Genomic DNA, 27,590 nt, shown 5'->3' with positions numbered 1-27,590 from the left:
TTACTTCAGCCAGCTGAACTTTTAAGTTTCCCAGAAGTAATAATTAAACACAAAAGTAAAGCATCTTTAAACAAATATTGACTATACATTTGGGATTTTTTGCTTCAGTTAGATTATTAAGAGAATATTTATAAGAGATTGATAATTAATCATCCTGTGTCTTAAAACAAAAATTGAAAATCCAATTTTCATCAGTAAGCTTTACATTCTCAGACAGGAACATTTATGTAAGAGTACTGCACAAATGTCACTTATTGCAGTAATTTGTTGCTCCCATTCAATGTTATTATTAAAGTTTGTTGTTTGGACAAAGCACCAGTCACATTAATTCCTCAGCCTTTGAGTTTCACTTGTGGCGACTGCCACGCCTCTTCATTGCTGCAGTGCATTGTGGACAGTACCATTTTCCTTTTGGAGCTTCTGTTAGTCCAACACCATCCATAATGAAACCACTCAATGGGGCACTTTGAAAGAAAATTAAATGTTGTTAAGCAGATTACAAATCAGTTTCATTTTATCTTGTTAAACTGTTTTTTTAAAATGGAAATTTTTAATGTACTGAGTATGCATTCTAGATTTAACCCAGTATTATCTTTTTTTTTGTTTATTCACAGAACATTTTGAATAAAGATTGATAAGTAGTAACCTGGTGTTTTACACAAAACAGTGCAATTTACAACTAGTTGTAATGGTTCAAATTTAGATTATGGAAAAATACTTACATCTTGATTATCACATCCCACCATTTCTCCATAGGACACCTGTAAAGAGAGGGGTGAATAAAAAAGGATAAATTTAAGCTCAGTAAATTATTGGTCGGCTATTAACTGATGAGTCCGTCAAGTTCGGAATGACTGTGCCTTACTGGGGAACCCCTCAAGTCTCTCTCTCAGATTTATTGCTGCATTAACATCAACTTTAATAGCATGGTTAAAATAAGTTGTTTAACTTTATTGTTGCATGTCTGGCATTGAAAATCATTCATGTCTATGATTAGAACAATGTGATAATGTTTTACGCCTCAGCTAGTACATTTTTGAGTGTGGATAATTCAGCTAGCAGATGTCCTTCACCCCTTTTACAAATATATTCAAATAATATTTAGAAATGCGTTCAGTCACTGGGCTTCATGAAGCTTCCATTATATTTTGACCCCCACAGTAGGGGAGTGAAGGGAAAAAATCAAGAGTTTAAATAAATTGGCAGTTAGAATTAGCTTAATTAATGTATTGCAGCACTAGATTTTATTTATTCAATAAAATTAAAAATATTTCTAGTAATTAAAACATGCTTCTGCAATGGATGCTAGATATAACCAAGTAATCTTTCACATATTTGTAACAGGTAGTGTGTATGATTTACATTAAATGGAAACTCAACCACCATTTTTTCCACTCTCAGTATATACTACAATATATTCTTGCAACTATATATGTCTTCAAACTACACACTTCTGCAGATAAAGTGAATTCAAAATTTTTGAAACAGACATTGAAATTTAAAGCTGAATTTCTCGAGAAAAAGTTCTAGCACAATTGTGTCCTCAGTTTTTTAAATATATAAAAATAACAGAACATAAGGTGCGCTTATATTGCATGCCTTTATATCTAAATATCCAATAATTATTTGCTACTACATACTTACCTGATTGCATATACAATAACGAGGCTCATTGGGATCATACGTCAATCGACTTGACTATTAGAATCAGACTCTGGTAAAGCTGGGGTTTGCTGAGGGATTTCTTGTGCTACTACTGACGATGAAGAGGATGATGATGACGAAGACGATGACGATGACTGGTGATTTGAAGACTTGTTGCTGTTTCTGGGGAAAAAATAATTATAAACAGGCAATCTGATTTTTATATTTTACCAATCTGTTTATAAAAATATGAACTGTAAATAAGGAAGTATTTTGAGAAATACTGGTAATATAAACAACAAAGAACAATTAAAACAAAGCTGGTATTTACATTTATATTTCCTTAAGACATTCGAGGACATTTTGGCTCATTGAGTCTATGCCCACAGAGCAATCCCATTCCCTCACTAATTTTCCCTGTAACCTATTCTTCCCACATTCCCATCAACTTTCCCCAGATTTAACCACTCATCTACACATGAGCAACAATTCAGTGGCCAATTAACCCAAAGTCAGGGTTGAACCCGATTACCAGCTGTGCCACTATTTATCACTGGTATATGAAGGAGCAGTGAAGTATAGAATCCTCTTTGGTGCAACACAAGTGTGATCATGGGCATCATGCAGATACAGGTGTTCCTTGATTTACATTAAATGGAAACTCAGATAAATGAAAAACATAGATTACACAGCTTACAAGTAGGTGGGAATACAAAGTTGTGGGAATTAATCAGAACAGCCATGATCTTATTGAATGATGCAAAAGGTTTGAGGGACCATACAGTCTACTCCTGCTCCTGATTCATGTGCAGTTAGAGGCAAGGATTGATCTGGCAGCAGAGGAGATAGGAGGAGGTGGGGGGCAGAGTTGTCACTGGTATTTGGATGCTAGTAGTGTTGGTGAATTTTTCTTCTTTAGTTCCATGGGATCGAGGGTGACCTACTTCCGATGCGTGGTCTCATGGTTTTCATTTCAAATGCTTCTTCTCCTTTTTGAGCTGTCATGAGCAGAGGTTCTGAGGATTCAGTGGGAATGTTGCATTTCTTCAATAAAGCCTTGAGCACATCCTTGAACCTTTTCCCCACTCCATCTAGTAATCGCTTCCCATGACTGAACTTGGAGTAGAGTGTCTGCTTCAGGAACTTGGTGTCAGGCATGTAAATGATATGGCCTGCCCAATGAAGTTGACTGAGTGTAGCTGATGCCTCAGTGCCTGGGATTTTGCCTCAGAGAGGACACCAATGTTCCAGTCAATTTAGAGAATTTTGCAGAGAGCATTGATATAATTTTCCTGTGCCTTGAGATGCCTTATCTGGGTAGTCCAGGACTCATGAAGCATATAATAGGGCAAGGATCACTGCTGCCTGGTATACCCTGAGTTTTGTGCCAGGTCGGAGGTCTTTTTCTCATACCCTTACCCTTAACTGATCATAGGTTGTGGAGGCACATTAAACGCAGTGGTCAATTTCGTCAATGATGCCTGTGTTTGCTGGGAGGCGACTCCTGAGATTTGGGAAATAGTTCAGGCTTTCCAGGGTCTTGCTGTGAACCTTTTTTTTTGTGGAGTCAGAGTGGTGCAGTGGAGGTAGATTGGTAGAGAACTTTCGTAAATGGATCCTGAGTCATACTCTTATATCCTTTGGTAAACAAGTTGACAGTGTCTTGGAGCTCAGCCTCCAAGTGGGCACAAGGGCAAGTGTTGTCTGCATGCTGCATGAGTATTGGGTCACCTTGGTTCCGGAGTGTAGCTGCTGTATATTGAACAGTTTCCCATTCATTCTTAAGATTAGCTCCATGCCCACAGTACAATACTGCGGCAAGAAGATTGAGAAACGTGCTGGGCAATGAAGCAACCTTATTTGACATCAGTTTTCACTGAAATTGGTTCTGTTGTGGACCAATTAGTAAGTATCAAGGCTAGCACGCCTTCATTAAACAGAAGTAAGTTGGAGATAAATTCCTCTGGGCAGCTGAATTTAACAAGGGTGTTCCATAATTCTTCCCAATTGATGGAGTCACAAAGTTTACTGAAGTCAAAGGAGTCTTGTATCGGGGCAAGTGGTGCTTCCTGCATTTTTATTGACGTTGTTTGTGTGGTGAAGGTCATGTCCACTGTGACTCTTGATAGATGCAATCAACCCTTTAACCCTCTGTAGACTTTTCTCTTAAAGATAGTCTTGATTATGGTATCTTGGAGGTCCCTTAGTACATCCCCTTCTTCTCAAATGTGGACACTGAAATTGTGAATTTGTGACTGAAGCCCTTTACTGCTGAGTTCTAGAATTTCAGCTGGGATACTACCTGCTCCAGAGGCCTTGCAGTTTTTGAGTTGATATTTGGCTTTCTTGACTTCTTGTCAGTCAGGATTGACAAGACTTGCCCTAAAAGATTGCTACAGGATGGAGTCAAGGACGTTCATATCAAGGACAAAGTTGAGGTTGAGAGACCTTTGAGGTGTTCCTTCTAGAAGGGTTTGACTACTTCTCTGTCCCTGATGAGTTCATCCCTGTTCTTCGTTCTCAGTAGATTAGGACCTTGGATGTTTGGGCCATAAATGGCTTTTTAAAGTGCTGATGAATCCACACATGTTATGGCTATCAGTGAATTGCTCAGCCTCCTGTGGTCTCTTCATCCACCATTTTTGGGTCATGTTTTTTTTTTTGCTAGGCCTCTGCCTTCAAGTGCCTATATAGCTTTTTCTTTTTCCTTGTGTGAAGGTGCAATTTCAATCCATAACACCTTATGTTTGCAGCTGATTAATTCCTCAACCACCTTGTCATTCTCATCAAACTAGTCTTGGTTCTTCCTGAATGAGAAGCCAAAAGTCTCCATCACAGATGCCAATTATTGTAAATTTCAGAGAAGCCAATAAGCTGTGGATGTTTTGTGGCTCCTATAGTCTGAGAGTTGACAGGTTATGTGTGAGGGCACTGTATGAGAAGAGCTGTCTTTGTATTGTCCCAGAGAAGTTCAACATGGATTTTCTTGTAGCAATATTTCTGTCGATGCTTACGTTTTAGGGCCAGGTTTGAGCGATTAGACCGCAGCCAGTCCAGCAGTCAAAGTGCCCATCATGATACGGACGATGCCAACATCTTGGTGGTCCCTTGCTTGGACTATAACATAAACCAACACTAACATTTGAATTGGGAGTATTTCCATGAAGTTTTCTGCTCATCCTTGAATTCTTATCCCTCAAGATGAAAACACATGAGGGCATCCATTTCCAAAAGGTGTCTGAATCATTTATATTAAGTCCTTGTTTAGCAGAAGAGCCACCCATGATTTGTTTCAGCTCCTTTGGAAAATATTCTGCTGCCTTTCAGGTAAGATGATTATTATTTAGGTTTGTATGCATTCTGAAATGTTCAAACCAGCTATAGCTGGCCTCAGGCATAATTCATCACTCCCCTCACAATCTTTCAAGTCTTGCCATAACATCTTGCTTTTGCTTGGATCAATGCTGTTGATTCTGATCTTCTAACTGCATGCTTGATCATTTTTCCATTCTATCCATTGTAACATCTCTGCTGTTTGCAACACACTTCCAGAAATAACATTCTAGTACAACCAATACATGTCTATTTTCAATACAGTACTGAACTGACAATATATATTGAGATTTCCACCCTTGTACTTTTACAAGTACTATACCCTCTTTGGGGCATATTTCAATTATTGTCAACTGCTTCAAAACTGCTATGTGCAAATAATGGGGTTAGTTTCAATGACAAATTACATCAAGTAGGACCTGTTATGTCAAGTGGCTGTGGTCTGTTCAAGGCACCTTTGCCAACAAAATGCAGTTGTCAACCTAATGAATAGCGGCCTTTTTGACACAGCTTCACCCATTATTTCCGTTGCTACTTGTTACATATCATTACTGTAAGCCTCCAAAACAGCTTTCATGTCAATGTAAGATACAGAAGAAATAGGTTGAAAGCTGGTGCTTATTATTATTAATGGTTCCTTCTAATTATAACTTCGGACTATATCTCTCTTTGCGTTCCAACATTGTTTTATTTGTTCAAGTGAAAATAGTTTTGTAAATCAAAGACATGTACCCAAAAGAGTCAATTCTAATACAGCAAAAAATGTAAATTGAATGTTCGGAAATTACCTGTAATGTTTATGTACACCACAAGCATTTGCTTAGTATAATCTTGTCTATTCAAAAGGAGTCCAAATTTTGTCAAATGCATTTTAATATTAATAATATTATTATAATCAAGGTAGCCTGTCCCTTTTGAAGCCAAAATCATGTACTGCTATGACCTGCAGAGGCATTAGGTTTATCAGGCTATTATAATGCTTTTGATTCTGCAACAGCAATTCAATATCTGATCACAAAATTGTTACAATGGACCAATACTCCCACAAAGATTGTTTTCTAGGTCACATATCTTGATTTATTCATTGACGTTTTTGGTATGGAAAGTGCAAAGGATGTTTGCAACTTTTCCCAGTCATAACAAGGTTCAAGGCACAAATTAAAGCCCTCAGACCTTGGTAGTTTGGTTCCTACTCCTTGAATGGTTTCAGTTCAGGACTGATAAAAGGACTAAGAAAATTACATACCATTTTCCCATTTTTTTCCCCACAATGAACAATTTTTGGTGTATAAGCTAGTTTTGTTTTTTTGTCCTTTCCCCTGCCTATACAAACGCCAAAATATCAAAAACAAGCAACCTAAGTAGACAATCAACTACAAGAAAGGTACAAGTCCTAAATATAAGCTCACACTTGGATAAGTTCACTTACACTAAAAAAAAGAAACAAAAAAAAAGCAGAAAATCAAGGTCACAATTTACAAGTGAAAGTTTCATCAAGGAGTTATTTTGTGGATGGTCTTTAAATATGGGCAAAGAAATGAATACAAAACTTAAAACTGAATTTTCTTTACATACAAATTGTATCAGGCACAAATAGTTTGTTTCTTATATAGTGTATGAACTGTAAATCTATAATTATGGAAATGAGATTTTTTAAAAATAAGTTCAATTCATAAGGTAAACCTTACTCAATCCGCAAGGTCCAACAAACCAACTGAAGGTTCTGATGAAGGGTCATTGACCTGAAAATGATAACTGCTTCTCTTTTCCATAGATGCTGCCTGACTTGCTAAATGTTTTCCAGCATTTTTTTTATTTTTAAGTCAGATTTGAAGATTATGTAGTTTTCTTGATTTTTAAAACACATTCCTTTCCTCCTCAAATATCCAGAATTTTTGACCATTTATATTAAACCTGGCAACAAACCAGACAAACTTCTGGCTGTAATTTTAAAATGATTTGGTAACTTCCTTTCTCCCCAGATGCAGAATACGTACTACACAGAATGAATTTTCAATTATTGCAATCTTGTCAAAGAACAGTTAAAGTGTAAATAAAATCTGAAATTAGAGTCTGGGCTGGATACAACATCGAATGACATGCATTATAATTCAGTGGAGAAATTTACTCCAGCTTGATTAACAATATGCTGGATTTGCATTATACACATGCTTATAGTTGTGAAGTCCATTAACAAAATGAACAATACTTTAGGGAACAGATAAATTTGGTCACTATGATATTTATATTAGCATGCAATTGATATAGGCTAATTGTTAATAATTTGTAAAATAAATATTCTGAATCTTATTAAGTAAAATCACAGTAACCACAAAAACAACAAAATAAACTAACTCACCAATAATGAAAACACTTACTTATTTTTTCGACCACTGCGTGAATCTGTGGCTGATGTAGGTAATGTCTGTGTAAGCGTCGAGGCTAGTGTCGAGGAATAACCTGTCGATTCTCTTGAAATAGAGAATTCTCGTGCAAGCTGAAAATCATTGTTTTTGAATGCTTCATAAGTGGCCTTTATAGTGGATGTCCTTCTCCCCTCCTTCATCTTACATGTAAAAGCAATAAGGTATATGTAATACAGCTGCATCATTAATTTATTTTATTTAAATAAACTTTTTCATATAATTTCCTTACTTACTAACATGTGTAGAGATAAATAGTTTCTTGAAATATTTAGTATGGCATCATTACAATCATTCATATTTGTGATGCAATACATACACACTAATATTTAACATTTGAGTAACTACTACTTTACACAAGGCAAGAGCTGAAAATTTGAAATCTATAGCAAATTAGGAATTAGAACTTGGTTAATTATTTCCTTAGCTTTGTGATACAGGTTTTTATTTCTTTTTAATATTCACTTACAGGTGAGGGTGTTGGCACTATCAACATTTATTGTCTATTCCTAAGTACCCTTGGTAGTACAGAGTTTTGTTCTTCAATCACTCCAGTTCCTCTAATGAACAGTGCTATTGGGTAGAGTTTCAGGATTTAGTTGTAGCAAAGAAGTCATAGAGTTATACAGCACGGAAACAGGCCCTTCGTACTCAACTTGTCCATGCTGACCAAGGTGCCTTCCTGAGCTAGTCCCATTTGCCTGCATTTGGCCCATATCCCTCTAAACCTTTCCTACCCATGTATCTGTCCAAATGTTTTTTTAATGTTGTAATTGTACCTGCCTCTAGCACTTCCTATGGCAGCTCATTCTACACCCACCACCCTTTGTGTGAAAAGTTGCCCTCGGATTCCCTTTAAATCTTTTCTCTCTCACCTTAGCCCTACGTCCTCTAGTTTTAGACTCTTCTACCCTAGATAAAAGATTGTAACCATCCACCTTATCTGTGCCATGCACGATTTTATAAACCTTTATCAGATCACCCCTCAGCCTCCTTTGCTTCAGGAAAAAACAGTCCCAGCCTCTCCAGTCTCTCTTTATAAGTCAAGCCCTCCAGTCCCAGCAACATCCTTGTGAACCTTTTCTGCACCCTCTCTAGCTTACTCACAGCCTTCCTGTAGCTTGGCGAGAACTGCACACAGCAGTCCAAGTGTGGTCTAACCAACGTTTTGTATAGTTGTAACATGGCGTCAGTGTACACTCTGAAGGGATATCTGCAGGTGGTGGTGCTCTTATGCACCTGCTCTCCTGGTCCTTCTTGGAGGTAGAGGCCATGGGTTTGAGAGGTGCTGTCACAATTGTGTTCATGAGTAACCACAGTGCACAAAGTAATTGGAACAAGTTGCAGCTAGGGGGCATCAGTGGTAGAGGGAGCGAATAATTTGTTGATAAGGAGAAGTACCAATTAATCAGACTATTTTGTCTTAAATGGTGTCAAGCTTGAGTGTTGTTGGAGCTGCACTCAACCAAGTGGCGAATGGTCTGTCACACTTCTGATATGTATGTTAGAGAGACAAGAGATGGGTCACCTACCCAAGATGTTAAGTCGTAGAAGCATTCAATACCTAGCTACAAGATAAATCTAATGGAAACTTTGCTAATACATATGGTATTGCCAAATGTAAAGAAACACATCTCTGATGTAAGAGGCCATATGGGGTAATTAGAGAGATGTTTGTGGTAGAAACAGTTAATTGATGTCACCAGATAATTCTAATTCTATCAAATAAAAATCAATAAAAAAAATCATTTGTTACCTGTGCTGTGGCTTGAACAGCCTGGGCTGCTGCCATTGTAATAGCTACAGCTCCTGGTCCTGCTCCTGGAGATAATGAGGTTAGATTATATGAGCTGAGGGGCTGTGATGAATTAACATTGTAGGCACTGTTAGATGTTGATGTTAAATTGTTATTACGGCACCCTGTAAAGAACAAAAAAAATGAAAAAGATGAAAAGGGAATAAATTCTATCAATGCCAAAGTATTTATCTATAAAGCAACAATATATCATGTATCACAGACTCACAAAACACAGTTTTACTTTGCTGTTTTAACAGTCCTTGTGTGAACAGACTGACCAGGGCACTTTCCTATTCCTCTGTAGAACGTGAAATAGAGAGCAAATCAATTTTGGTTCAAACATGATTTACATTAGAAAAAATACCAATGCCAAGAAATTCATTCCTGCTCAGCAGCATTAAATATGCTTTTTAAAAGAAGCTGTGCATTCTATTCTGCTTCAGAAATTCCTTTAGACCTAGAGTAGAGTGCACAGGCTGTTACTTTATGGTCCTTTTAACTTAGTGACTAGGAATGATTTTTTTGTTAAGTATTTCATGGACAGATAATAATCTATTGGTTTTAGCATTCTCTGAAGTGACTGAAATAAATCAATGTTATTACCTTTCAGATATGATGTATTACTCAAAAACAATAAGATTATAATTTCCTTAAAGTTGCACTTTAAAAATTATTATAGAATACAAAGAGTAATGCCATAAATTTAGGAAAATTTAAATAACTGAACAAAATGTGAATGGAAAGAAAATGAATCAGTCATTAAGATACGGTTGCGAAAACTGCTAAAGATGTGCTTCAGAAGATATATATAATGAATATGTAATTCCATCTTAATTATCTGCAATACTACAAGTAGGGAATTAGGGAAACTTCACTAACAACTAATCTGAATGTAGAACAAAGGATATTTGGAACAAATCCTATAGATGCAATGAAAGGGAAGCGAGATAAGCACATGAAAGGGAAAATAATGGAGGGGTGTGGTGACTGGGTTAGATGAAGAGGGAGTGAGGAGGAAACTTGTACGGAGCATAAACATCATTTTTCATTTGGGCCAAACAACCAATTTCCTGTGTTTGCAGACTTGATGTAATTGTACATTAATTCACTTGGCAGAAATAAATTAATATCGCTATTTTTAACACTGAAGACTCTGAATGTAATAGATTTCCCCTTAAAATAATCTATAGCACCTTAACCTGCTTAGCAACTCTGTATTCTAAATGCCCAGAAATATCTAAGTGGATTTTGCTTTATTCACAAATGTGGAAATTTCAGTTTAAACATTATATAGAGAATAATTTACTTCATTTTTGACATCCATTATATACTGATCTAGCACATTTATTACTTAATGATTTAGTAAATACAGGATAAAATCTTTTGCAACCATTTTAACAATAAATGAAGCATGCTGAGAAACATACGTCTTTCAATTCCCTTCTAAAAACTCGTTACCTCCAATACCTGCCATAATTATAGATGATTTTGCAACAACTATTCACATTGTTAAAAAAGTTAATGCCTACTTTCTCAGCCAAGTAATGTTTTTTGTGACAAAATAGTCCAGTATTGAGAGTGAAAGTATGTGCTTAAGAACTTTCTGTCTGTATGCAGTTCTAGACTCCAGCCACTGGGTGGTGGTGTGGAACAAACCTTTGCCAGATTTGAAATTAGGAAACTTCTCATCTAAATTAATCTTCACTACATTTTCAAATAATTGAATAGTAACTACTACTTCATCTGGAACTTCTTGAACTAATTCACTGTAAGAACAAATTGTTATCCTGCACAACACCAACCCCTCACCACAATCAACCAAATTCCATCAGATCACTTTTCAACTCCAACAGCTCAACATTATTTATAAAATATCAGAAAAATAGACCAGTTGCTTGTGCCAGTACCAAATCTTTCACAAGTTATCCAATAAGTTAAATTTTTCTATTTTCCACGGCTCTATAATTTTGGTCTCGCAGCATGCAATTCTAAACCTTACCATCGAATGTGCTTACAATATCTTTTTAGGCAGTGAAACAATTTATATCACAACAGTTTGTAGTGCAAAGAAAATGTTTCTTCCTTCTAGAAAATGTTTCTTCTCATTTACTTAATGAAGTAATTTGTGATATTGAACACCTGTCAAGCTCTGGTTTTAGGAGAACCTCAACCTTTTCAATCTTTCTGCACAACTGCAGTGCTTCATCACTTATTATTCTAGTAAAATTCTACAAGGCCTGGACACCCTATCTCAAATATGGAACCCAGAATTACTTATTATCTGAAGCTCATGTAGTGTTTTGTAACACAATATCCTTGCTTTTGCATTCTATTAATAAAGATAACAAAATCATTTTTGATGGAGACGTTACTACCATTTTTATCAATCCAGCACATTAACACCTGGACATTCAATCTTCTATCTCCTCATCAGTCGTGTAAAGCTTCAAAAATTACTACCCCGCACCTACCCCCCCTCACTGTCTCCACCCACAGCTCTGCAATGGGAACGAGGTCATTCAGTTTGCAAAATGCCAATTCTACTTCTAATGTGTTTTCTAACTTTGCTTAAATATTGATCAGCCTCTTAACCAATTCATTTATTTTCATTACAAGTGAGGAAGGTATGGCAAAAAGAAGGGAGAGAAAGGTGGAAATAGAGAAGAATAGAGAAGGAGTGAAAGAGGGGAAAGAAAGCTTCAGGTGTCATGCCACTTGCTATCTTCCACAGCAAAAAACTGGAAAGAACTGGAGAGAGGCTGCAAAGGAGAATCTCTATCCTAAAAACCACCAAAATTATACAATATTACTTTTTCCTTGTGCTGTCTAAACTATACTCCATGCATAAAGCAAACAATTACAGTATTCCCAACAACAAAATAAGTGGACCAGATTGTCTGATCCAAAATCCATTCACCAGTCACCTTAAGATATCTTTATTAGTCACATGTACATCAAAACACACAGTGAAATGCATCTTTTGTGTGGCGTGTTCTGGGGGCAGCCCGTAAGTGTTGCCACACTTCCGGCGGTTATACAGGATGCCTACAACTTCCCAACCCGTACGTCTTGGAATGTGGGAGGAAATGAAGCACCAGGAGGAAACCCCATATAGACACAGGGAGAATGGTGCAAAACTCCTTATAGACAGTGGCAGAAATTGAACCCGGGTTGCTGGCGTTGTAATAGCGTTATGCTAACACACTACACTATCTTGGCTACAACATGTGCTACACAGGAAACATTAACGATCCTGCCAAACTCCTGACCAGTTGGGCCACACATCACCTGCTAATCATTGGCACATGCGGAGATGACATGACAAGCCCTCGTCTGCATAGATGAAGTAACCTTGTGCATTTCCCAAGCGATTAACGTGGAAACTTTGGTTATGTTTTTCATCTGTGTCCCTTTTTGGGGTAGGACAGGCCTCCTACCCTTCAACACGAAGAGACACAGCTGTGCAATATTGCAAGGGGTTACCAAATCAACTATCTGGGAGGAAGCAGAAATTGGAAATGTTTTAAAAATATTTTAACATAAGATTTAGATCCAGCTTCTATTATTTATTGCTTGCTGAAAATAGCTCTGCCTCATTAGTCAATATTTTGGGCAAATTATTACAGATAGAAATTTACTTACCACCTCCCCTTTTCACTTCTTCTCACCCTGGAGTCCTAGATTAAGCCAGACATCCCATAATGGTCAGGGTCTTAGAGGCCTTCCACTACTCATGTGCTTAGCTGTTTTAAAAGCTTTCAGCACAGATGGATCACTAAGTAATGATGTGCCTAATTTGATACTTACATTAAGAGCATAAGAAGCAGAAGGCAATTTGACCCCTTGTGGTCTACTCTACCATTCAAAAGATTATGGGTGATCTTTTCCCCAGTGCCACTTTTCTGCACTAACCCCATATCCCTCACCTCCTTTAATATCCTACAGAATGGCAAGAGCCAAATTTTGTGGAGCCCAATTGTACAGGTGGAAAGTGGTTCACGAAAGGCTGGGAGATCCTAGTTCCCAGAGGCATGGCAAGGGATCTGCCTCACCAACAAGCGGAGCATGACTAGCTCAGTGCAGCAAGCCAGTCTGCTGAACTGGTCACCCAAAGACAAAGGTAAATACTGGCAGTTATGGCAATGTGGGTCAGATGATCCAACCCATTATCTTTTCATTGACCACTTATAATGATGCACTATCAAGAACTGGAAAAATTGTAAAATGGTTATGTCTAAAAAGATGGTACTATTTTAGCTGGTAGACAATTCAAATCACCTGGTGTATTTTCTTTTGAAGCATCTGATGTAAGTGTTGATAAAAGAGCTTCTGACTTGAATTTCTTCTCAGGAATGTGGTCCACAGAATGATGCGTAGATGGGTTATATTTCCGTTCTGCAAAAATGTCACAAAATAAATCAAATGCAGATCAGTTTAATGGAAGCTACTTATTTAACTGCATTTTTTCTCTGCCCAGTAACAGACTCTGAATCAGCATCAACAAATTTTGTATCATCAAATACAAAATTCCCTGGAGCAGCCAAGTACAGATGTAACGTTGTACTAGCAGTAATGATGGTCCCATGGTACTGAGTTCCAGAAGATCAATGCAAGAAATTAACACTAGCCACAAGGTCCCACTGTATTTTGATCGTTATTTTCCCACAATTTGTGCATATGTGGTGTTTTCTTTAAATTATATATTTTGGAGTTCTCTACAAAATCAGATATTTACTATTGAGGAATGGAATACTGGTCCACTTGAACATTATGTTGTTCCAGTTTCTGCAGTGAACTATCACCTGCCCTAAGTGCATGATGATACCATGCAATAATTGAATTTACACTTTTTCTGATCTATAGAAGGTACATGAAGTGAAATCAGCCCAACATAGTAGCTTTAAAAACCACTACTCAGCACTTACTTTCTAGTGGAGTGTGTGAATGAGCATGGTGGTTATTAACTGGCTGAGGTGGATTGTCCAATTCCAAAGATCCTGAAAGGGAAAACAGAAAAAATTAACCACTTAAGTAGTTCCTTAACTACAGAGAATTGTTATTGGAGGCCATGATTCTTCCCTTATAACTCCAGGTAAATTTGTAACCTAGCACCATTTCAGGTTATGTAACCCTAGCTACATAAACCACAAAAAACATTGTTTTGTATTAGTGACCTTCAGTTTTACCAAGTTAATTTTAGTAGTACCTCCCTTGTACAACTGGGATCTACAAAATTTGGCTTTTGCCAAGTCGACACTAAGTTATACAAATCAACGGAATTAAGGGATCCAAGGTTAAAGCAGGAAAAAATGATGCAGAAGAAAAGATCAACCACAATCTTATTAGATAGTAGAATGGGCACAAGGGACTGAAAAGCCAACTCCTGCTTTTATTTCTTATGTTCTAAATAGACAAATACAAATTCCATGTATTTATGTTTCAGTATTTTGGTTTCAATTAGACTCCCTAAGAACAGTTAATTAGAAATGCTACACATACCTTTATACAAGAACTTAAATTTATTATGCTTTGCAGTTTAGCATGTTTGGTCAACATATTCCATTTTTAAAACCACCTTCCCTCACTTTGACCATTATATCCACATCCTCCCACCAAATAACTTTTCCAGCAGCTTCTAATTGTATGAAACACAATTCTGGTCCCATATGGCAGCATATATCATAACCAATGTTCTTGCACTCCAAATTGTCTTGGAGGGATGATGAAGAGTAGCGAAACCATAGGAGGAAAGAAAAGCATGAGAATTTTAAAATGGAGGCACAGAAGAATCAGAAGTGAATGTTGATCAATGAGGACTTTTCTTCCTCTACTTCCGCTTGCTCCAATTTTCTCTCCTCTATCTTTACCCAATTCATCATTTAATTGTGCAGCCATTTTAAATTTTCAACATATAACACAGAAAAATAAGTAGTATGTATAATTAACAGTAGAGTGAGTAAGGCAAAACATTCAGTCAGAAATTACAATGAAAAACAACATAAAACTGAGACTATCAGTCACAATCCTTTGTCTGCCATGTGTGTTAATGACAAATTAATTTATAATAGTCTGACTTCGAAATGAGAGTGCTATTAACTGAGGCAAGCCAAGTTAGCTACCATGGGAATAACATTGAAGTAAATGAGAGTACTTGACATTTCTAAATATCCTAATTCAGCAACAAACTCATCCAATATGCAAATTTAATTTGGTCAATACAAAGCTTGCCTTATTTTAGCATTAATAACTTTGCCAATCCAAATTGATGGTTTATGTTATTCCATTCACATATTTGAAAAATACTGAAGTTTTTAAAATAGTTTTTACGTTGTATTTCTTTGGACCAGACTATAGGCAGTACATGCACTAGCTCTTTGCATTTAGAGTGCTAAAATATCCAATATTTGAAGGTGGCACCGGTGACATCAAGCAATGTCATTTGTATGCAAATTAGATCCCTGGAATAGGCAGCCTAGACAAATTAAATGCTAAGCAAAAATGTTGCTGGCAGGAAGGTGAGCTTTTGCAATAGCTTGCTCCATTCACATCACATGGGTTAGATTTAAAATTAAGGATGGTTCTGACTGGATTATTTCCTGTTGGTGATATAAGATCAATAAAACCTGGATTTAATAAGGAATTGGACATTGATGATGCAGTCAAGAACCTTAAGAGATGAAAGGAAAATGCAAGTAGAACAGTGCAATGTAGGAATAGGCTCTTCAGCCCTACATATCTGCGCTGACCATGATGCCAATTTAAACTAATCCCATCTGCCTCCACGTGGTCAGAATCCCTCTATTCCCCTGCCTGTTCACATGTCTGTCTGAATGACTTTAAACGTCACTACTGTATCTGCTTCTACCACCTCCCCGGCAACGTGTGCAGCCACCTACTGCTCTCCGTGTAAAAAAAACTTGCCCTGCACTTCTCCTTTAAACTTTGCCCCTCTCAACTTAAACCTATGCCCTCTAGTATTTTGAAAAGGCTCTGACCATCTACCATATCTATGCTTCTCATATTTTTATACACTTCTATCAGGGAATGGTATTGAAATAATCTTTGAGAAAAGTAAGTTCATATGACATGGAATCAGCAGTGGGTTACTCATTAGCAGGGGTAGCGATTCTCATAACTATAATATTGTATAATTTCTGGTGTTGCAATTTGAAAATGGGGGAAGCTGAAAAGATAGTATCCAGGAACGGTAGTTTCAATCCTATGATTGAAGTCGATGATAGATATTAGATAAGATGTTTATTAGTCACATGTACATCGAAACACAGTGAAATACATCTTTTGCGTAGTGATTTTGGGGGGCAGCCCGCAAGTGTCTCCATGCTTCCGGTGCCAACATAGCATGCCCATAACTTCCTAACCTGTATGTCTTTGGAATGTGGGAGGAAACCAGAGCACCCGGAGGAAACCCACACAGACATGAGGAGAACGTACAAACTCCTTACAGACAGTGGCCGGATTTGAACCCAGGTCGCTGGCGCTGTAAAGCATTGTGCTAACCACTATGCTACCGTGCCACTTTGCTAAGTGTAAAGCTGGAATGTGCAAAGGATAGCGAGAGCAATTTTTGATTAAAATAAAACTTGGGATTAGTCACATCCTTGAGGATGCTATCAAAAATATCATTTAATCTCTTATCTTAGTGTTTAAGATCATATTGTTTAATGTACTTACTCCTTTCTAATATTTCTGTAATTCCAGCATTATCGGCTTCAAGCTCCATTTTAAATTTGGCAAGTTCTTGGTCTAATTTACGTAGATGTCTGTCCACCTGGACAATCAAAATACAAAACATAATAAATTGATAAGATTATTTACCCATAAACTGCTTTGCTGCAGTTTCTACCACAACCACTTTTATAGGTAAATCGGAAAAATACAACTAAGGATTTGCCATTTCCGTAAGTCGGTTGAAAAAATGCTGCTTTTAACAGATTAAGCAGACTGCCAACTTGGGCAATTCAGTAATCGTTCCCAGCATTATCATGTTGCATTTGTATTTAAATCCCTCTATGGAACAACCTGTATCTGGTTCTATTTAGGTCTCAGCAGGTTTTCTTTTGATAGATTTAGTGGTCATTGGGATTGTAATTTGCCCGCACCATCCAGGGAAATGTAGGGGGGCAGCATTTCCACCAATGTTGGAGATGGCCAACATAACCAGGCAGGAACTGTTTAAATCTGTTCCGTATGAAATACAGCACAATAAATATGCAACTCATCTAATTTTTAATACATCACTGATATTTTCTTTTTAGTAGAACTCTGAGCTTTGGTGCATTATTGCAATCTATTTTGCTGAACCACTTACCAGATTGCAACATTTTTCTGTGAATATGTGAATACAGGTAGTTTTGCTACAACGTGACAGTTACATTCCCAAGAAACCTCATCTCATATAAGATCATGTTATAAAAATAATTGTGTCAATGGAAAAAAAGGGGGTTAGGAGCGAGAGAGTTTCCGACTCTCCATAATAGTTATTTTACTGCAGGATTTTCAAAAACTAGAAATGTTTTTAATAGCTATAAAAGTTTATTCTGTTACTGCAAGATCAAAATACTAAAGACTGTATGTTACATTAATATAAGTATCCTTGCACAGGTGTCAATAGAAGTGATTGCCTGTCAATCTCCAATGGCTTGCCGCAGTGAAACTAGCAGCCTGTGTTCTTAACAGACAATGGTGTCTGATTACGGCGAGGAGGTTACATGTAAGCAATTTTTATCCCCCCCAAGACCATCTCTTCTCCACTTGTCAATTCCGAAGTAACTCTTAAGTGGTTCTCTAGTTCCCGATTGAAATTACATTATAACCAATTCAGCGCGTTTTACAAATAGTGTTTTCATTTGTCGCGTTATATCCAATTTGTGTTATGGAAACACGCATTATAGCAGAACTACCTGTATTATTTAGCCCAAACAACAACAGTATTTCCACCTACTATTTTAGCCATGTGATTAGACCTATGGTGTGTAATGATGGGTGGACATTTATCTCAAATGCTGATAAAATGTGATAACTCTGAGCTAATTATGTTAATACCCATCGGCCCACTACAGGTACAGGGTTAAAAGTTTAGAAATTAAGTAGTGTGAAGAATGGTCACAAAGGAACGTGAAAACTTGTTGGAATCACGTTCCATGATAAGCAAACAATATCCTACAGCTATCATGTGGGGAACTAAACAATTGAAATAGACATTTGTTTGCATTATATATAGTCCAAATATTGAGTGGATCACTGTGACCAACAGCTCAATGAATGAGATTCCATTCTTAAAACACCTGGAAGGAAAGATTCAAAATTAAATCATTGTGAAGTGTGCATTTCATCTTGGAGGGAAGAAAGTGCTACTTAACCATACAACAAATTTCCTCAGAGCTCAAGAGTTCTGATCTGAAGACCACCATTCTCCCCTTTGCTAATTTCTTATGCAGACTGGTTTTACCCTGATTTCTAACGGATTTTAGTTTTGTTAGTAATCTTCTGTGAGGCACATAATCAAAAGAGGTTAAAATGCATTTTATGTAATTTTCTACTATTCAATTGGAATGTCACGTTCTCAATAAAAGTCATGGCAATTTGCCAGGCAGAATTATTCCCTTCTAAAATCATGATTAAGAATCATTATTATTTTCATACAGGTGATCCTTAAAATTTTCTCCTAATTGCTCTTTGCAATGTATTTCCGGATATTATTGTTAGACACATGTAGATGCCAGAGTTTAGTTTGAACTTTAAAAAAAACTATTTGACATTTACTCACCAAATCATAAATTTGATTTGCTAACTGGACTTTTTCATCAGCATCTTCCAAGGCTTTATAGTAGTCCTATAAAAAGATTCAAGACATTAAAAATTCACTTATTAAACATTAGTAAAGAAAAAAAATGGCACGGTAACATTTTCTTTTCAAAGGTTAGCCTGAAACTGGCAGTAACTGGGTGTTAAGTTATTTATATATCTATTACTGAATGTGATGCTACATTCTTTTGCAAGAACTCCAAATCAAGAAACACTACCGAAGGCAAAGATACAGTCTGTAAATTTTATATTACAAAAGCAAAGCCATTAATAGTTAAGTTTTAGTAATTCACAAGTCCCATTTATTTAAATATATTAATTATTTTGAAATAAAAGTTAGATTTCTGCAGCACATTTTCTGTGATACGTATGGTTCAATATACCCTCACAAATTTTACAACTTGCTCAGTTTAAGGTACTTGAAAGGGTAACACCATAGACTTTGAGTATAGTTTCCTTGGATGTCCCCGATCTTCCATGATAACTTAAAAATTGACATCAATGCCAGGTTTTTTTTTGCCATTTCTGTTCATCTGCTAAAATTACAATGGGAGACTGGATTTACCCATGCTGACATTATTTGATGAACCTTCAATGTCAGTATCTGTCTTAAACATAGAACAGTACAGCACAGTGTGGGCCCTTCGGCCCATCATGTTGTGCCAATCTATATAAACCGACTCCATGATCAATCTAACCCTTCCCTCCTGCACAGCCCATAACCCTCCATTTTTCTTACATCCATTTGCCCATCTAAGAGTCTTTTAAATTTCCCTATCGTATCAGCCTCTACCACCCAGCAATGTGTTGCAGACACCCACCACTCTCTGTGTAAAAAAACCTACCTCTGACATCTCCCCAAAACTTTACTGCTCTGACCTTAAACTGATGTCCTCTGGTATTGGCCATTGCCAGCCTGGGGAAAAGGTGCTGGCTGTCCACTCTATCTATGCGCCTCATAATCTTATACACCTCTATCAAGTCGCCTCTCATCCCACGTCGCTCCAAAGAGAAAAGCCCTAGGTCACTCAACCTTTCCTCATAAGACATGTTCTCTAATCCAGGCAGCATCCTGGTAAATCTCCTCTGCACTCTCTCTAAAGCTTCCACATCCTTCCTATAATGAGTTGACCAGAACAGAACACAATACTCTTAAGTGTGGTCTAACCAGAGTTCTATAGAGCTGCAACATTACTTTGCGGCTCCTGAGCTCAATCTCCCGATTAATGAAGGCTAGCAGACCATATGCCTTCTTAACCACCCTATCAAAGCGTGAGAACCTTGAGGGATCTATGGACTTGGACCCCAAGATCCCTCTGTTCCTCTACACTGCTAAGGATCCTGCCATTAACCTTGTACTCCGCCTTCAGGTTAGTTCTTCCAAAGTCTATCACTTCACATTTTTCCGGATTGAACTCCATCTGTCACTTCTCTGCCCAACTTTGCATCCTATCTACATCCCGTTGTAAGCTACAACAATCTTTTACACTATCCACAACATCTCCAACCTTCATGTCATCTACAAACTTACTAATCCATCCCTCCACTTCCTCATCCGTCACTTATAAAACTCACAAAGAGCAGGGGTCCCAGAACAGATCCCTGCAGAACACCAGTAGTCACTGACCTCCAGGCTGAATACTCTCCATCTACTACCACCCTCAGCCTCCTGTGGGCAAGCCAATTCCAAATCCACGCAGCCAAATCTCCATGGGTACAATGCTTCATGACTTTCTGATTCAGCCTACCATGGGGAACCTTGTCAAATGCCTTACTAAAATCCATATACACCACATCCACTGCTCTACCTTCATCGATTTGTTTTGTCACCTCCTCGAAAAACTCAATTAGGCTTGTGAGGCACAACCTGCCCCTCACAAAGCCATGCTGACTATCCCTAATAAGACTATGCTTCTCCAAATGCTCATAAATCCTGAGCCTAAGATTCCTCTCCAATAGCTTGCCCACCACTGATGTAACACTCACTGGCCTATGATTCCCAGGATTATCCCTATTACTTTTCTTGAAAAAGGGAGCAACGTTTGCCATCCTCCAATCCTCTGGTACCACTCCTGTAGTCATAGAGGGCACAAATATCATCAACGCCCCAGCAATCTTTTCCCTCGCTTCCTGTGGTAACCTGGGGTATATCCCATCTGGCCCTGGGGACTTATCTATCCTAATGTTTTTCAGAAGCTCCAACACTACCTCCTTCTTAAACTCAACATGCTCCAGCATATTAGACTGTTCTACACTGACTTCACATTCGTCAAAGTCCCTCTCCCTAGTGCACACAGAAGCAAAGTATTCATTAAGAACCTCCCCTGCCTCCAGGCACGTTCCCCCCCCCCCCCTTATCCCTGAGCAGTCCTACCCTTACTCTAGTCATCCTCCTGTTCTTCAAGTATGTGTAGTACGGCTTGGGGTTTTCCTTAATTCTACTCGCCAAGGCCTTCTCATGTCCCCTTCTAGCTCTCCAAAGTCCCTTGTTAAGCTCCTTCCTGGCTACCTTATAGTTCTCAAAAGCCCTGCCTGTTTTTTGCTCCCTAAAGCTTAAGTATGCTTCCTTCTTCCTCTTGACTAAGTGCTTCACCTCTCTTTTCATCCATGGTTCCTTTACCCTACGATCCTTTCCCTGTCTCAGTGGGACAAACCTATCCAGAACCCCGTGCAAGCGTTCCCTAAACAGCCTCCACACTTCTGCTGTGCATTCCCGACAGCATCTGTTCCCAATTTACGCTTCCAAGTTCCTGCCTATTACCAGTGTAATTAGCCCTCCCCCAATTAAAAACTTTCCCATATTGTCTGCTCCTATCCTTATCCATGGCTATGCTAACAGTCAGGGAGTTGTGGTCACTCTCCCCAAAATGCTCACCCACCAAGAGGTCTGTGACCTGACCAGGTTCATTGTCTAGTACTCGATCCAGTATGGCCTCGCCTCTAATCGGCCTGTCCACATGTGTTAGGAATCCTTCCTGAACATACCTAACAAATTCTGACCCACTTAAACCTTTTGCACAAGGAGGTGCCAATCAATATTAGGGAAGCCGAAGTCACCCAATGACAACAATCCTGTTATTTTTGTACCTTTCCGAAATCTGCCTACTCAGTGTCCCGGTGGCTATTGGAGGGCCTATAGAATATTCCCAATAGAGTGATTGCTCCCTTCCTGTTTCTGACTTCCATCCACACTGACTCAGTAGACAATCCCTCCACAATGTCCTCCCTTTCTGCAGCTGTGATACTATCCCTGATTAGCAACACCACTCCCACCTCTCTTTTACCTCACTCTCTAACCCTTTTGAGATATCTAAACCCCAGAACAGCCAAGTCTCTGTAATGGCCACAACATTGTAATTCCATGTGCTGATCCATGTTCTAAGTTCATCACCCTTATTCTTAATACTTCTATCATTAAACACATTTCAACACATCCAACTGACTGCACTTATGCCCTATCCACTGCCTATCCTCCATCACAGTCTCTCTGCACTTTGCATCTACCTTTACACCAACCGCTCCATCATCTGACCTAACACTCTGGTTCCCCTCTCCCTGCCAACCTAGTTTAAGAGTATTTAAGGTGTTTTTGGTCAGTAATCCTTTAACTAAAAAAGAAGAAACAAAATGCTCCTCTATGATCTAATATTCAGCTGAGCTATACAGATCTGGAAGATGCACACTGTCTGTAGTGACTGACGAATTAATCGCTATTTAACAAAATTTAACTGCTGGAAGAACTTGCCAGTCAAACAGCATCTGTAGAAAGAGAAACCAGTTAACATTTCAGGTCAAAGACCATCAAAACTGAGAGAGAAAGCAAGTTGGTATAAGTAACAGAGAAGGTGAGGGAAGGCAATGGTTAGAACAAAAGGAATGTCTGTAATAGATTGAAATGATGTAACCACTGAATGGACAGTTAAGGTCCTTTGTGTAATATGTTGCTCTTGTTGTGAAATTTGGGTAATGTTATGAAGGCTGGCCTATTGGAACATGCTGAACAGGCCAGAATACACAAATGAAAGGAAAATACGTGGAGAGGAATGGAAAGCACAAAGGCTGGTCCTGATACAAAATGAAAGAGCAAGGTATTTGAAATTGGAAGATTCAATATTGAGTCCCGCAGGCTGCAACGTTGAGGTGTTGTATATCAACCTTACAATGGGCCTCACTATAATAGTGCACGAGGCCACAGGCAGAGGTCAGTGGGAGTCGAATGGTGAATTAAAATGGTAGACAACTGGAAACTCAGGGTCACTCCTGTGGATTGAGCGCAGGTGCTTTGTAAAGCAATCACTCAATCTGCGTTTGGTTTCGCCAATGGAGAGGATGTCATTGTCTCAGATTCTAGCATCTGCAATTTGATTTGTTTTCTGATGGTTATTTAAGCTATTGTCACAGAACACCTTTCGAAGAGGAAAGGGAGAAGACTGGCCAAAGGAGAAAAACAATAGAACAGGAAACGATTTTAATAAGTTTGTGATATTGTTACTTTATCATATAAGATTTTACAAGGTTAAACTTTTTGCAAGCAATTTTTAGTCTTTGCTCTTAAGGCTAACATTGTTTGATATACAATGAATATTTCACTTATAAATAGGTAATGAAAAAAACAAACTCAACTGTACTTGCCTTCTTTATTGCTTCCATCTGTTCCTCTCTCCATTCTGGCTTGTTCTTTTTTGCATTGATAAAGAACTCATTCACCCTTTGTTCTAACTGATCCATTGCATCTATGTGGGAAGGAAAGAAAAGCAGCTATTTTCACACATTGCATGGAATAATAGAACACAACATGCAGGTTTAATTTACTTTAATATTTTTTATATTTCATCATTGGGAAAAGTAAATGGAATGGGATCTTATTACATTTTCTGATGTTCAGATTGCATTTTGATAAGAAAAACTATTCTCACTGAAGAACCAGCTCAATTGCAAGTCTTTGGTTTAAAGCAAGTCATTTCGAAAAACTCTGTACTGCAATAATGCTGATTAAGGAATAACTTGATTATGATTGGCGATTTTGAAATTGGCCACTGCTACTCTATAATCAATGCTAATTGAGAGACCGCCACACAATTCTACCTACTGGCAATGAAACACTTTGCCAGTTTCTTTCTCCCCTATTGGATGTACATAAATTTATACTATTTCTCAAGTCGTGCAAAATACTGTGTGAGAATGTATGTATACACTGCAAGAAAATTTGCATAAATAGTTCAACCAAGGGTTACTCAGAACAATTAAGATGCAGCTGAAAACAAGTAACAAAGATTTAATGTAAGTGGTAAAATGCAACACTCACTTATTGCCCAAGCTGTCATTATGCATCGTCTTCTTCAGGATACATTAAGAGCACCATTGATCAATAGCAAGTTGCATACATGTGCAGTGTCTACTTTTATTATTATACTTGCTTCATGTTTTCTTTTAGATTTATTAGATTACTATTTAGTTTCCTTTCCCATTTTTCTACATTGTTTATGGATAACGTGTTAAAAGAAGCCTCAAGAGGTGCACAAGATACTTAAAAGGATCACAAGATAATTACAACTGAGGGAGACAATCTAGACCCTTCTCCTAGGTGCTAAGGTCCCTCCATTACAGCACCAATTGTTGGTTAAATTTTGAACTGTGCTTTCAGTAAATGACAGAAATGGGATCAAGGTTGTAAAGTCTTGAACAATACAAAAACAAAAAAACTTTCCACAAAGAGTGGGTTGCCAGCAATAGTGTCTAAGATTATGTCACCAATAATTTAGTAAATACATTACACGTAACTAGTATGTCAAAGAAAATAATATTTCAAAGGATATTCTCTTGTTCTAAGAGAAACAAACTAGTTAAAAAAATCATATTGTGTTTTTATACGACATAGTTATGAAGCACTAATTATTATCTGCCTGAAAATGAAAAATTCTCATATTCAGACTAAATTTTATCTTCTTTGGCATTTATGAAACTTTCATTTTAAACCAGGAAACACTCAGTAAGTCAGGCAACATCTGTGGAAAGAAAAATTGAGTTAATGCTTCAGGTCAAAGCCTTCTTTGGTGAAGCATCTTTGACCTGACACATTAACTCTGTTTCTTTCCACAAATGCTGCCTAAGCTACTGACAGTATCCAAGATTTTCTATTTTTACTTCAGATTTCAAGCATTTTGCAGTTTTTTTCATGTCCCTTAATTCTCACCATCCATATTTTGGTGTATGGGTTTTCAGATGAAAACTGACAGGCTATTACATTAAATAAGATGTAAAATAACTTTTCATCCTAATTTCACCAGCTGCATTCATTAACTAAACTGGCATATTAAAAAGTGGAAAAAAACTGGCCAAAAAGATGAAAATGTGCTAATACATGTGATTTGTAATGCTGTTTTTGAATACTTATCAAATTGGTTATATATCAGTGTTTTATGAACACATATTATTAATTTGAATTGAATCAGCCTCAGAGACCAATTCATAATTGAAAGATTTGGAAAAAAATAGCTCACAGCAAAACACTTTTTTATATCATACAATTTATTAAAATAGTCATGGGGGGAAGCTATCACAATAAATTTGATCAGTGGGAATAATAATAGTAAAAATAATGTAGTGTCACCAATTCTTTACATGTCACAATTCATTTAACTGGACAAATTCAGAATTAATTCTGCATTTTCAATGGTTAATTATAGCTTCTGTTAAGTGACTCTGCTCAGACACCAACAGCCATATTGTAGTCAGCAACAAACTTTTATTTAATGTGCATGGAAATGATCTAATTAGGCTTTAAGCAGGCTCAAATAGACTAAACTTGTACATATTTAAGCAGTACTGACCAAAGGTTTACAGTACAGTAATTGTGGTAAGCATTTGCACAGTGGCAAAAACGCATTAAAAAGTCAAATGCATTTTAAAAATATAATAAATTTTATGTACTTTTAGTTACTAAACTGCATTAATAAAATTTAAATTGTATTTTTCCATTTATTGTCTGATGCACAAAATTAAATATATCCTTATTATATGTGCTCAACCTTACATAAAAAGGACAATAAGAACTCATTTAAAACCGAAAACTTTTCCCACGGTTGGCCATTTCGTTATTTAATATTGTGGGCACTGTGCAATAGCTAAACAAATTTGCAGTCCCTCAGTTACTGTTTTATAAATGTGTGACTGAAATGCAACTCTGCAAGCAGCTAAACGTCAAATTGAAGAATGACATAAAATATGAGCGCACGAAAAACTTTCCACATTTTCACACCCAATAAGACTTCGTGCATTATTCCTTGAAATCACATTCAAAAAAAGTTTACACAGTGAATTATGTTAAAAGGACGATCCAAGCTTGGGTTAGCACTTCCTCGGAGAGAAAGCGATAACTAGGCACGCTGTTGCTATGGTGCACGCCGGCACAACTCATAATACCAGCCGCAGCCTTTCATGTATAAAAATATAATTATAAAAGCAAAATATCAGACTGTGCTCGCTCCTACTTAACGGCAAACCAAACTGGAGGAGCGATTTGCTCAACTTTTCTTTGCAACTAATATTGCGGGGGGGGGGGTGGGGGGGGCAGTTCTTTATTGATAATATTGCACTGTGCAATGCGGCAAAGGACGGTGATTCTGAAGGGAAAGTGTTGCGGCGCCACCCCCGCCGCACACCCCCACCTCGCCTTCCCTCCCAACCCTCCCTCCCCCTCAGAGACACCCCCCGCAAGCAGTGTCAGCGTGAGGTGAGGCGAGGCGAGGCGAGGCGGGCAGTGCGGCTCCGACATGACTAACGTGGCGCTGCATACTCTGTACTTGCAGGTCCATCTCCCTCATTTCCGTAAACCTGTCGCGGAGATCCATGGGAAGTTGTTCGATCACTGTCGAGAGAAGAGGGAAAAAAAACAGCGGCGTCAATGGAGGGGCGGCTTCTCTTTCCGTCCGGCATTTCTGCCTCAACCACCACATTTTTCCTTTCAAACTTTCCTCACCACCCCGCGCCGCTGCCGTATCCCTCGATACTCACTCTCCAGGTAATCCTCCAAGTACAGCATCGTCGGTTTAAAAAGTGCAGGTTTTTTTTTACACCGGCCAAATTTTTTTACTGTTTTGTTTCCTAAAATGGTTCCAATATGGCGCCGCAAACCAACGCCGTTCGTTCGTTAAAAAAAGACGACGGGGGGGGGAGACAACCGGAGCGGCCGGCCCCGCGCGTTGGAGACTCGCTTCCCGATTGGCTCAATCCGATGATTTGTATTATGTCGTCACGGAACCCGTGGACCCGCCCACCGCTCGGCCAGCATGCTGGGAGATGTAGTCCGCTTCTTTGTGTTGCGTCCGGGGAGCCAGGAGCCCCTTCGGGTGTTGCGAGGCTCGCTTCTCCGTCCCTCGGTGGGCACGGTGGGTAAAGCCGGTAAACACGGGGTAGAGAGCGATGCGAGGTTTAACTGTCGCAGTTGGTGGGTCGTTTTTGGATATTGCATCAGATTTTGTTTAAAAAATAAAACGCATTTCCGTTTCCGATTGTATTGCAACGTGTCCAACCGGGCGCGCTCTTTAATTTGAAAACCAAAACACTGC

The 27,590-nt window shown here is 38.1% G+C and overlaps 1 protein-coding gene across 1 annotated transcript; it reads right to left on the bottom strand.

Annotated features, from left to right (window-relative positions):
- ing3 (inhibitor of growth family, member 3) lies at positions 1-27,193 on the bottom strand. The gene is given in 14 exon segments (XM_052030907.1): positions 1-433; positions 435-464; positions 723-761; positions 1,645-1,688; positions 1,691-1,827; positions 7,356-7,543; positions 9,157-9,320; positions 13,477-13,593; positions 14,124-14,195; positions 16,891-16,987; positions 18,986-19,051; positions 23,656-23,756; positions 26,819-26,890; positions 27,037-27,193. Coding segments are annotated over 14 exon segments (1,242 nt in total). The 5' UTR covers positions 27,065-27,193; the 3' UTR covers positions 1-346.
- Between the last annotated feature and the right edge of the window lie 397 nt (positions 27,194-27,590).

This window comes from Pristis pectinata, chromosome 15 (assembly GCF_009764475.1).
Source record: "Pristis pectinata isolate sPriPec2 chromosome 15, sPriPec2.1.pri, whole genome shotgun sequence".
Lineage (NCBI taxonomy): Eukaryota > Metazoa > Chordata > Chondrichthyes > Rhinopristiformes > Pristidae > Pristis > Pristis pectinata.
Note: the sequence above shows the minus strand (reverse complement) of the source record. Positions and strands in the feature narration are given on the sequence as shown.